General features: G+C 43.2%; 2 protein-coding genes across 2 annotated transcripts; one reads left to right on the forward strand and one right to left on the reverse strand.

Moving 5' to 3' along the window:
• The first annotated feature begins 1364 nt into the window (after positions 1 to 1364).
• On the forward strand, positions 1365 to 2441 carry LOC147641963 (peroxisomal targeting signal type 2 receptor-like). Its single transcript, XM_086801585.1, has one exon. The coding sequence runs from the start codon at positions 1424 to 1426 to the stop codon at positions 2369 to 2371; it is 948 nt and encodes a 315-aa protein (XP_086657711.1). The 5' UTR covers positions 1365 to 1423; the 3' UTR covers positions 2372 to 2441.
• Positions 2442 to 8783: 6342 nt separating this feature from the next.
• LOC147641964 (uncharacterized) lies at positions 8784 to 10621 on the reverse strand. Its single transcript, XM_086798603.1, has 2 exons — positions 9047 to 10621; positions 8784 to 8945 (listed from the first exon to the last, which is right to left on the reverse strand). The coding sequence occupies exons 1-2, from the start codon at positions 10532 to 10534 to the stop codon at positions 8784 to 8786; spliced, it is 1650 nt and encodes a 549-aa protein (XP_086654729.1). The 5' UTR covers positions 10535 to 10621.
• Positions 10622 to 13257: the final 2636 nt, after the last annotated feature.

Raw genomic sequence — 13257 nt, forward strand, 5'->3', positions numbered from 1 at the left:
TCTTTAATCCATCATCATATCCATGTGATGGCAATGAACGGGAGAAAAAGACCCTTGAGTGGTTACAAAGGCTCATTGATAAAATCAACAATGATGATAATGCCATTGATATTAGAAGATGTGTTAGCGAGAGAGAAGACTTTGTTGCCATGCTATATAGAGTTGCCAAAGGGAAAGGATTGCATGATGCATGGGAGATATGTAGTCAAAGAAAGACTTGGTGGAGTGAGTATCCTACACTCATGCGATTATGGCAATTGTGTTTAACTATCCCCGCAAGCACGGCGGCATGTGAAAGAGGTTTCTCTCGTCAAAATGACATCAAAACAAGCTTACGAAATAGCTTGTGTTTGGAAACATTGGATGCATTGATGATGGTGTCATTGAATGCAAACGAGGCATCCATGATCGCGTGGAGGGATGTATATGATACATGGTATGGCGAAAAAGAGAGGAGATTGATGTCATTAGGCGAGAAGTAATCCATTTTGAAGTCTATTTTTGGAAATGGACATTGCAAGCTAGTTTTGGAACGCTACATCATGAGTTGAGATGTGGCACATTTTGAAAGCTTATTTTGATGTTTTGTGATCTCATTTTGTAGTGTTACTAGTTTCATGTATTTTGATGTTTTGTGATCTCATTTTGTAGTGTTACTAGTCTCATTAATACACTAGTATGCTCTATGAAAAAATGCATCATGAGTTGAGATGTGGCACATTTTGAAAGTCTATTTTGATGTTTTGTGATCTCATTTTGTAGTGTTACTAGTTTCATGTATTTTGATGTTTTGTGATCTCATTTTGTAGTGTTACTAGTCTCATGTATACACTAGTATGCTCTATGAAAAAATGCATCATGAGTTGAGATGTGGCATATTTTAAAAGTCTATTTTGATGTTTTGTAGTGTTACTAGTCTCATGTATACACTAGCATGATCTATGAAAAAATGTATCATGAGTTGAGATATGGCACATTTTGAAAGTCTATTTTGATGTTTTGTGATCTCATTTTGTAGCGTTACTAGTCTCATGTATCATGTGAGAATGCCAAAGTAGTACTATCATGAATACAAATATGTATCCTATTGCGATGATTGAATAAAGTTTGTTGGATTAATTTGGTGGGAAAAATTATTGCTTGTTTTTGTATATGCTAGTCTAAATGTTCTTAAATATTTGTCTTTGTTTCTTTTAGTTATAATGATCTCTTTCACAACAAAAATTTGTCTTTCAATTGAAAGATGATTAATACAAATATCTCCGTCATACGAAAGACAAAGGAAATACTTGTCCGTCACATGAAAGTGAACGTAAGCCGTCAAATTTAGGCGCTGCCGCCATATATAGAGTAAAAGGGGAGCAAAGTGTAGATATTCTTATTTGTGTGTGTGGGGGGGAGGGACAGACAGCGTAGCATCATCATGCCTACATTCAAGACTGCGTTCAATGGCTACTCGGTAAAGTTCAGCCCTTTCATGGAGACGAGGCTGGCGGTGTCCACAGCGCAGAATTTCGGCATCATCGGCAACGGGAGGCAGCATGTGCTGGAGCTCAGCCCCCACGGCATTGTAGAGATCTGCTCCTTCAACACAGCGGACGGCCTCTACGACTGCACCTGGTCCGAAAGCAACGAGAACGTGCTCGTGTCCGCCAGCGGCGATGGCAGCATCAAGATCTGGGACGTCGCCTGCCCGCCCATGGCCAACCCCATCCGTAGCCTGGAAGAGCACTCCCATGAGGTATACTCTGTCGACTGGAACCCCACTCGCAAAGATTGCTTTCTTAGTGCTTCCTGGGATGATAGCATTAAGCTCTGGACCATCGATCGACCCCAGTCCCTCCGTACCTTCCGTGAGCACTCATACTGTGTCTACACCGCCACTTGGAACCCCCGCCATGCTGACATCTTTGCCTCCGCCTCTGGTGACTGTACCGTCCGTTGCTGGGATGTGAGAGAGCCTAACTCCATCCTTGTCATTCCCGCCCATGAATATGAGATCCTTGGATGTGACTGGAACAAGTACAATGACTCCTTGCTAGTCACTGGGTCTGTTGATAAGTCCATTCGGGTATGGGATGTGCGGAACCATAGGCAGCCTGTCACTGTGCTGCAAGGACACACCTATGCAGTTCGACGAGTCAAGTTCTCGCCTCACCACGAGAATCTGATTGCTTCCTGCTCTTATGACATGACCATGTGCATGTGGGATTACCGAGCTCCTGAAGATGCATTACTTGCTAGGTATGACCATCATACGGAGTTTGTTGTAGGTCTTGATATGAGTCTTCTTGTTGAAGGTCTTCTTGCCAGTACTGCTTGGGATGAATCTGTATATGTATGGCAACATGGCATGGACCCTAGGGCATAGAAAGTTTCACTATTACTTTTTTTCAAAGACTCTTATTTCAATGGGCCTTTCACAAATGTGAATTGGGATTGCTCTTGATTGTTCTCATCAACCCTTGTCAACAATAAGAAAGATAGGTCCAAACAAGTATATGAAAGTCCAGGTCTTAGTTCTCTAAGGAGCTTTACCACTGTGTGTATGAAATCCACAAGGTGTATAGTATCAACAAGTTGTGATAACATGCCCACATTTGTGTCTAGTGTTTGGATGGTGTAAGTTTTTTTATTATGGTGGTGGTTAGGTAGCCCTTTGCTTAAAAATGTCCTTGAAACACATGTGTATATATGTATGATAATGTGTTGTCTTGTGGTCATGCCTAACTTCATCAAATGGGGGGCCTACCATGTCATCAGATGTGGCTATGCCTGCCCTCAACCCGAAGGCAGCCTCCACCCTTATATTGTAAGGGCACTGTGTCCAGGCGCGATTATCTGAAGTGCATCTAATTTTTAACCTTTTTGGGAACATTTCTTAATGTGCACTTGCATCAATAGTTTTGTGGTAGGGGACTCCCTTTTTTGTGGCTTATTTTTTTTTTCTATTGAAGATAGATGCATCAAAGGACTGTCTTATCATGAGCTTGGTACTTTCTTGCTGAAAAATTATAGAGCTGGAAAAGTATTTTATATCTAGTTTTTTTGGCAGCTTGAACAACTAGCTTTAAAAGTCATCCTATGCTCTTAAATCAGCTTAACCTTACAAATGCCCCCACCAAGCTCAGCAAACTGATTTGTTATAGTTATACATGAGTTTGGCATGACGTTAGAAATTGTAAGAAGAGCATTGTGTATTCATAGTACCCTTGGATCATGCATAATGGCTATAAATATAGGTATACTAAAACTTATAAAGGTAAGGTTGGATATATTCAAATCTTATGAAGATTACACACACACACACACACACACACACACACACACACACACACATGATTGTAAATATAGGTGCTCTAAAGCTAAGCGATGTTATTTGCTCAGCATTTTGTGCTGAGATTATGGGACAAAAGAGGCCAACAAGCACTTTTTACGAGTTCGCAAGGACAGTAAGAGTATAAGCTTTCCTAAATGGAGAATATCCAAGCCAATTGCCTTAAGCAAATTTTAGAGTTCTGTTGATTTTGTTTATGGGTTGTTGCGAGTCATGAAATTATGTAATACATATTAGTTGCATGTAGAACAAAGTTAGGCTTGTCATGAATTTCTTTTGCAAGGAATAACATTGGACACTTGCATTAATTCTTCATAGAGTTAGACGTTTGTGTCACGTGCATCCCGCAATGCCTCGTAGGGGACTTGGGACCCCAAATTGAAGCCGAAGCCGCTTTTGTGGGCAAAGAGGTGCAAGCTACACCTGCTATAGGCAAGCTGCCTGTGCACATTTAAGGCTATTTAGATCATGAAATTTTTTTGGTTGCCCCTCTCAATGGTTTTAATGTATTGCTAGGCAAACCGTGGCACCATCGTCTTGATCCCGACAAGGATTACAAGACAAATAGAATCACTTTTATGCATAAGGGCCGCATGCATGTTATTGATGCCGGCAAGGAGGGAAATTCTTTTTCCATTGTATCTCATACAGATTAATAAAGCAATGAAAAAGAGTTTTTCCGCATACTTGTTTTTTGTTTGTGATAATGTTGCGGCTAGTTGATATTGTGCTTATTCTTTCTATCTTTAGTGGTGCATTTGCCCTATCAACTACTTATTTGCTGCACTAACTCTTTCTATTTGCTACTTCCCTTAGTGCTAGGCTTCATTATGGTTGAGTATCTTCGGAGGTTTGATAGAAACTCAGTATGAAGGGCTTTGTGTGAATATATGCTCTTATGTGTGTGTGCGTGTGTATGTGTGTGTGTGTGTGTGTGTGTGTGTGTGGAGTGCGTGTGAGAGCATATCTTGATATAGAGTTCTACATCCACTATTGGGCACTGATGATGTTAGTGGGGATGTCGTAGTATCTAGTCCATACTATGCATAATGGAGTTGATAGTTATATAGTCTTGTGTGATGACTACCATGAGTATAAAGCAGGCACGTTTCTAAAAGGTGAATTTGGACATGTTCCTGGATTCATCTAGGTATATAATTCAGTCGTATCAGCGGACATGCAGATTTCACATTGTGAAGTTTTTGTCCGAGTTGCGGCCAGTTGATATTGTGCTTATTCTTTCTATCTTTAGCGGTGCATTTGCCCTATCAACTACTTATTTGCTGGACTAACTCTTTCTATTTGCTACTTCCCTTAGTGCTAGGCTTCATTATGGCTGAGTCCGCCCGGCATCTCCGGAGGTTTGACAGAAACTCAGTACGAAGGGCTTTGTGTGAATATATTCTCTTGTGTGTGTGTGTGTGTGTGTGTGGAGTGCGTGTGTGAGAGCATATCTTGATACAGAGTTCTACACCCACTATTGGGCACTGATGACGTTAGTGGCGATGTCGTAGTATCTAGTCCATACTATGCATAATGGAGTTGATAGTTATATAGTCTCGTGGGTTGACTACCATGAGTATATAACATGCACGTTTCTAAAAGGTGAATTTGGGCATGTTTTGTAACTCACGGCGGATGCCCGGGAGACTAGGGCCTTTGACACACTTGTTGATACCATCAATGCATATTAAAACATTTAAACATGGCCACAGCCTTAACATATATCCATCATCACTTTGCATGAAACATAAAAGCTGGATAAAACATCCACAAATGCTGGAAGTGGAGCTTGCACGTGTGACACCGCATAGAGGCCGGAATGGGCCGATCCCCCCCTCCCCTTTGAGTATTTTATTACCCAAGGAGAATAATATCATGTACAAGCTTTGAGGGCCTTACTCTCCCCACGGGAGATGCCGGATTATCCATATACAAATGCCATAACATAGCCCAACATGAGGCAACCGAGCCGAAACATAGGCTGTAGAAATGCTGAACCAACAATATTACCCATATACCTTCGTGTGGGTACTGATTCTTCCCCAAAAACCACGGGTCTTCATGCAATAGAGTTGGTACAGTAAGTACAACTCTCCATTCAGTCGGTACAGCAGGTACAGTGGTTGGTACAGTAGGTACAATAGTTGGTATAGCTCGAACAGTGGCTAGTACAACAAGTACAAATGTTGGTATAGCAGGTACAATGATTGGTACAGCAAGTATAATGATTGGTACAACAAGTACAATGGTTGGTACAATTGGTACAATGGTTGGTACAGTAGGTACAACAAGTACAAGGACTGATATAGCCAGTACAGTGGCTGGTACAGTAGGTACAAGGGTTGGTACAACAAGTACAATGGCTAGAAATCATAATAAGTGATTAAATACCCTTGCTTTCAGTATTTCTTCGCGATGGAAGCCTCCAAAACAATCCCCAATAGCTGGTATTCTTCATGGGCAGCCTTCAAGAGAGAGAGAAAGAGAGTAGCCATCATTAGGGCAGCCTGTAACGGTGGTAGAGAGCCTTCATTAATGAAGAGAGAGAGCTCCAATTTATAGATTTCGGCCTCCCATGAGCTAAAATGGCAAGAGAAGGCTACAATGACAAGTGGAGAGCCACACAATAGCTGAAGTGACAAGTGTGAGGCCACTTGTCTCACTTTGATCCACTTTCTAACAAGTGTCAGGCCACTTGTCTCACTTTGGTCCACTTTCTTGCCACATGTCCCAATCTAAGAGATGGGTCCTTTCATAAACTTTATCTCTAAAAATATCCCAATTGGTAGACATTCTGTCCATACCCCTTTCATACTGGGAAATGTCGAGGCTGGTGACATGTTCCTGGATTCATCTAGGTATATCATGTTGAATGTGATATGCATGTGGATACTCTTACTTAAGAGGTTGAATTTTCTTGTTGAATTTAAAGATGGTTTTCTTGATGCATGGCTAGGAGAGCTACCTCCTGGAAGACTGGATCATCGCATTGATATAGTGTTGGGTAGTTCACTACCTAATAGACCCGCATATCGCGTGAGTGTTGCGCAACAAGAGGAGATTATGAAACAGATAAATGAGCTTTTAGAGAAGAGGAGGTTTCAGCCAAGCTCTTCACCATTTTGCTCTCCTGTACTCCTCATACAAAAGAAGGAAGGGTCATCTGTATGTGTTGATTGTCGGGCATTGATACTATCAAGAATCGTTTTCTAATTCCATTCATAGATGACATTCTTGATAAGCTTGATGGGTCGGCATGCTTTAGCCACACAGATTTGAAGAAAGGGTATCACCAGGTGCGTGCGGTATCACATGATGTTCATAAGACACCATTTTGAACATCATTTGGACTTTATGAGTATTTGGTTATGCCATTTGGTCTTACGAATGCCTCGGCAACATTCAATAGAATGATGAATTGCATGAGCATTGGAAATTTGCAGGTTTATTCTTTGATGATATATTGCTATTCTCCAAGAATGAACAGGAACATATGGCTCATTTGGCCATATTTTTCAGAGAGCTTCATAAGTATAAGCTCTCTATTAACGCCAAAAAGAGTGAGTTCTTTCTCTTGGAGATGCCAACACAGGATAGTACAAGTACTTTGGATGGTGATACTAGTTCATATGTAAGTGTAGCATCCGCCTCCGTGTGGAAGAGAAAGCATGCTGGAGCAAGCACATGTGTCAAATATGCTCTTCGTTGTTACCAACTTTGGCATGATATAGAAGATTTCAAGGTGCACCCTAGGTGGTGGATTGATATATACAAAATTTTAACCATGCTTTTGCTTCTCTCTAGTACTAGCGACTCTCTCTCTCTCTTCACGACTATTGGTTTTTCTTTGTCCTCTTTCTATGCCCAACTTGCCCACTAGCTACCCACATGGCCAAGGTCTCTACCCGTTGCACCTTGTGCCTTGGGTGCTATGTTGTTGAGTGATTGGAGGCTTGCTGGATGGCCTACACAGCCTAATGGGCTGCGCTTTTTGCTACGTGGCCTCTATTTTTGCTAGTCACTTGTCTAGTGGGGCTGTTGGTTGTAGGCTACCGTTTGCTCCATCTCCTCATGCCACACAGCCCCATATACGTCGCTTTTTTGCTCGTCTCATTCTGTTAGCAAAATAGGGCGAAATCAAGGGGCAAAAAAACTACCAACCGTGTCATGGTTTGTGCTCATCTAGGAGGTGATCCCCAGCTTGTAAGATGGTGCTTTCTTGCCGTCTCCCTTGTCCTATGCACATCCATGCTCAAGGATCTTGCTTTTCTTTGTCTCTCCCACACATCGATGCAGGAAACCAGCCTGCGAGGGTATCGTCGTGTACAACCTCCATTCTTGGGTTCAATCTTGTTAGATCCGCGCTCTCATACCGTTGTGAGGTCTCCATAGACCAAGCCCAAGGATGAGTTGACCTCGAACCAAATGCTATCTCCGAGCTCCTGTGTTTGTCACCAAACCTGCCAATGTTGCTTGCATAACAACAATGGTGTTGGTAAGGTTTAAAATCTACTACTAAAGCAAGGTTATTTGTCACATGCACCGTGCACTGGAGTGCTATGTGATACCTTTGATTTTGCTAGGATTTGAGCACTTGCAGCTTTTACAGGTGTCAGCTGATCGTGTTTTTCATGGTACATGTATACATTTGTGGTTTGCTGCGGTATATGTATGCCATTGTGGACACTTTGACATATTTGCATCATAGTGCAGCACACTTGCAGATTTGGGACATGCATATGTATTTCTCGTGGTGAAGGAGTTCTCTTTCAGTCCATTGATTATCATGCTATTTATATCTTGCATTCTTACGGTTTTGTTGGGCATTTGCCTACTCGTGGTGACTTGTGAACAGATTTGCTGTGTTATCATGGCCAACAGTAATAATGACTCAATGGGGATAACTACCCTATGTGGGCTTATATGATGCATCATGTATTGGTTGCCAAGAATGCATGGCTATATGTGGATGGCACTGAGGAGCGTCCTCTTGCACCTGCTTCAGCGGAAGGTGAAGTGATTCCCGCTCACCCTCCTGCAGGTCCATTTCCTTGTCCTCCTCCTACTCAGCAGCAACGTACTTGGGATGCTAGGGATGCTCAGGCCCATGCGTTGATTGCATAGTCACCAGGGAACGGGAACGGATATGGGAACGAGGGGCCAATCCGGAACGGGAACGGGACCCCTTGCAATCCGGAACGGGATCCGGAACGACACGTTATCATATTTTAATACACATGAGTAGACAAATATACAATTAAAAGCAGGTAAAAAGAGACAAATATACAATTGAAAGTAGACAAAAAAAGACAAGAATTTGATAGCAAACTCAATGACCTTGTTCATATTTAGAAAACCAGAAGTACAATAGCTTGTACAATGTACATCCACATAGTGAAAGCTAGATAGCTAAGAACAAAGAAACCTAAAGTCCTAGGTGATATCAAATAGGTGCAAAGATGTCAGCTAGATCATCCATAGATGCATCATGCATCGATGCAGGTGGAGGTGGAGGTGGAGGTGGAGGTGGAGGGTCGTCATCATCCGACTCAGACTGTGGCTCCATATCTATGAAGCTCTCATGGTCAAAGTCACCACTAGCAACCTGGGCTAATAGTCGCAAGTTGGCTGACACATACACAAGGTCATTTGTTCTGGTAGTGAGTAGCCGATTTCTCTTCTTCGAGGCAACATGGCTAAAAACACTCCATAGTTGCTAATTGGAGAAGAACTTGCATTCTGACTGAGAATGCGCATTGCAAGCCGTTGTAGCTCTGGAGTACCCGATCCGTAGTTCTCCCACCAAAGAGCACCTCCCATAAGTGTCCTATCTTGCTGGGCATCTGCTGAACCAAAATTACCTGTCTTTGCTCTGTACTTTCCCAAATCAATTCTAATCTTGCTTCTCATCGTAGCATCAGGCACCAATCTGGCAAGGATTTTGTCCCAGCCATTTGTGACTTCTTCATCCGATTCCTGGCCTTTGCCTTGAAACTCTGGATCAATCACAAATGCAGCTGCATGCATTGGTGAGTGATATCGGTCCCACCTTGCTTGACACAAACTTTGAAGTTCTGCCTTCTTTGTTGTGTCGGGCTCCAAAGAAAGGATACGCTCCACCATCTTGTCCATGCCCTCATAAACTTTGCCAATGCAAGGTTTTTTCCCATCCACCATACGCAGCATGTAGATAATGGGCTTCGTAATGTTGACAACATGCTCAATCTTCACCCACAAAGGAGCATCCATGATGTGGGTGTAACAAGTTGTTCCTTGTGTGCTACGGGCAGTGGGCCACGTGCTCCACTCATCACTCACTACAAGCTGCTTGAGAATGTTATGGAGTGCAACTAGCCTCTCTAGCATAATAAAATTATATGCAAAACGAGTTTCCGAATATTTTTTAAGATCCAAGTTTGGGGATCTTTTCCTAAACTCGGAGAGGCTAAATGTGTGCCGAGTGATGAATGAAACTATGTCTTTTCCCTTTGCTATGCATGGTGCTACCCATGAAAGACCATCAATGTCTTTCAGAAGATTATTCAAGCCATGTGCAATGCATGGAGTGAATGTGATGTGTGGATACCTTGCCAAAAGAAGGTCGCCTGCAGCTCGATTTGAGGCCTCCCCATCACCAATGACCTGGATCACATCTTGAGGACCCACTTGCTCAATTGCCTCTGCCCATTCCTCCACGATGACGTCGGCATACTTGCCCGTTGGAGAGGCATCATGGGAAGACACAAAAAATGTGTTCCCTCGAGAGTATGCGATGATGCCATGGATGGAGCGAGATTGGCTATCACTCCATCCATCACTAATGATGGAGACACCGTTGCGTTGCCACCCTTCCTTGACGTTTTGCATGGCTTGCTCAACAGCTTCCTTTTCCTTTGCCAAAAGCGTGGTTCGAAGGCTCTCCGAAGAAGGGGGAGTGTAGGTTGGTCCAAATTCAGCAATGAGACGAACCATTTCCCGAAAATAAGGGGACCTTGCCACATTGAAAGCGATGTGGTCATGGTAGAAGAACCTTGCAATAGCTGCATCCACGGCTTCTCGTTTGCGTGGATTCCAAGAACCCGCAAGAGTTCTTTGCGTGCCTTTGGGGGGTGGTGGTTGATGCACGGAAGAAGAGCCTACGGATGTGGAGAAGTTGCTTGAAGGAGTTGTAAAGAATGATGGGTTCGTAGCCATAGCTCTTGGAGGAGGAGCACGAAAAATCACTTCATTATGCCTAGCTTCTAGCTCTCTCTTTTTCTCAGCTGAGATTGACAAGCATGGTTGGATTTCTTGTCCCGGCTCATGGATTAGGTGACCTTGAACTCGGTTGACTCCCCCATGTTTGGTGCTGCCACAATAGCGACATTTCCACTTCCTAGCTCCTCCGCCTTGATTGGCCTCAAGAATATCCACCTCATCCCACCATGACCATGCTTTGTTCTTCTTGGCTCTCTTGGTTCCCTTAGGAGGCATTATATGTGTGTGTGAGAGAGAGAGAGAGAGAGAGAGAGAGAGAGAGAGAGAGAGAGAGAGAGAGATTGTACTTGGCTTTGAGAGAGAGATTGTACTTGGCTATGAGAGAGAGAAAGCTGTCTTGGTTCCCTTATGAGAGAGAGAGAGAGAGAGAGAGATTGTACAATGTACTTGGCTATGAATAATGAGAGAGAGAGATTGTACTTGGCTATGCACATTGTACTTGCAGCTGCAGTGTGCACTCTGTAGGTTTTTATAAGTTCTCAGAGAGATACGTTTTTTTTAAAACGTTGATATTGACGTTTTTTTTTGAACGTTGCAGGGCAGCCTGGCAGGTCGTCTTTCAACGTTTAAAAAAAACGTTGCATAATCTTTTTTTTTTCCCATGTTTTTTTTAAAGGGGTCGGCGGCGGCGCTACTTGCAGGTATCCGTTTTTTTTTTTAATACAAAGGGTGCCCAAAACGTTTTGGGCACCCGTAACCCTTCTATTCAAAAAAAAAGAAAGAAGGATGCGCTATTACGCTGCCGGCGGCCAGAAGGTGGAAAAAAAAAACGTAAGGGGTGCCGCTTCGCGAATCATGGAAAAAAAAATTAAAAAAGCGTTCCTCCACGTTCCGCTGTTCCCAAATTCCATTCCTCCACGTTCCCCCGTTCCACACCAATGGAACGGCGTTCCCATGTGACTATGGTTGATTGCTCTCTCGTGCCGCAGGCATATCATTCCGCACATTCGTTCTTGCACCACTGCAAAGGGTGCTTGGGATACCTTGGCGGTGTTGTATTCAAGTCGCAATGAGGCTCGTGTAGCTTACCTTCGGGGCAAGCTTGAGACTGACCGCATGCTTGAAGGTGACTCTATCGATCAATACCTTACGCATGCGAAAGACCTACGAGAGTAGCTCATTAACATTGATGAGGTCTTGACAGATGGCTATCTTGTTCAGACAGTTTTGTGTAATTTGCCCAACTCTTATCAGACATTTGGCACCACTTTGCGGTTGTTGGCTGGCAATGCACCTAATGCGGTCACTTTTGACAACCTTGTGACTCTCTTGCTCAGTGAAGAGTAATCTCGTTCCAACAGGAACAACATGATGTCTGCTGAGAAACAGTGGCTGCTCCCTTTCGTGGGAATAGATCTGGGCCTAAACCTAGCCCATCGGATCCTCCTAAGACAGAGGACAAGCCTAAAAAGAAAAAGTGCTGTAATTATTGCAGGAAAACAGGGCACACCATAGAGGAATGCAAGAAGCATATTGAGAGTGGAAAAAAGAAGAAGCTAGCATCTTCTTCCACAGGTGCAGATCAGGCCAATTTGGCTACACATGTATCAGCCTTGACCCTACATCTTCATCACCTACAGAGATGTCTTCTGATGCCGTTGCTTTTGATGACTATGCTCTATAGTTTGTTCTCCTTGGTATGCATTGTCTGGCAGATGCATTTCAAGGGGGGATTTTACTTGCCCACATGCAGTTGGTGATGGACCCTTATGCTTGTCTATGCTAGACACTTTCTCTTATGTGATGTCTGCTGGAGATGTCTTTTATGCTGTTTTCCCTTGCAGCGGGATTGTTTTTGCAGTGTTGACATTGTCACTTTCTCACATGTGATGTTTACTGGGAGTGCCTTTTACACACTTGGCGAGTGTTGGCTTGCTCTCATGGTTTTGACATGTCACATGTATATTATTCATTGTGGGATTATGCATCTTTACACTTGCCATACATGCCACTGATCATGGCATTGTTGAGAGTTTACCCATCCTCTCATAGCATTGGCTGATGCCCGCCTCGAGCCTCCACTTTTTCTCCCCATTTTCAGCTTTTTCCATTGCTGAATTTTTACTTTTATCAGCCCTACCATTGTTGATTTTTCCTCATCGGATCCTCCATTGATGAGTTTCACTCTTGCAGCTTACATTGCATGTCTCACAAGCATGACTTCTGGATCCTGTTGCCTTTACACGTGTATATCTGCTACCTCTTCTTATGCTTATCACTGGTGCAGTTACAGAGCATTGATCCCATTGCTGAATTTTTACTTTTATCAGCCCTAGCATTGTTGATTTTTCCTCATCGGATCCTCCATTGATGAGTTTCACTCTTGCAGCTTACATTGCATGTCTCACAGGCATGACTTCTGGATCCTGTTGCCTTTACACATGCGTATATCTGCTACCTCTTCTTATGCTTATCACTAGTGCAGTTATACAGAGCGTTGATGTGGACTACATGCAGTTCAGCTTGGCATTTGGATGCTTTCCTTTAGGGGAGGTATTATGCGATGCCTCTTGATTTGATGCAGTTGATGTCCACATGATCTTTGCCATGCATTTCAGGTGATGCGTTTATGTACTACTGTGCTCTAGCATTAGCATTATGACATTGGGGGTTCTCCTTTTCCTCGTCATATAGTGCTTGCTTTTCCAATTGGCACTGTA

This window comes from Cibotium barometz, chromosome 1 (assembly GCF_041138505.1).
Source record: "Cibotium barometz isolate CiBa-2024 chromosome 1, ASM4113850v1, whole genome shotgun sequence".
Lineage (NCBI taxonomy): Eukaryota > Viridiplantae > Streptophyta > Polypodiopsida > Cyatheales > Cibotiaceae > Cibotium > Cibotium barometz.

Bases quoted from the DNA above. Each gene is read 5' to 3' on its own strand.
- LOC147641964 (XM_086798603.1), bottom strand. From the start codon at position 10,534: ATGGCTACGAACCCATCATTCTTTACAACTCCTTCAAGCAACTTCTCC. The intron at 8,946-9,046 runs GTGTTTTTAGCC...CTATTAGCCCAG, and splicing joins CTCCAATTAGCAACTATGGA to GTTGCTAGTGGTGACTTTGA.
- LOC147641963 (XM_086801585.1), top strand. From the start codon at position 1,424: ATGCCTACATTCAAGACTGCGTTCAATGGCTACTCGGTAAAGTTCAGC.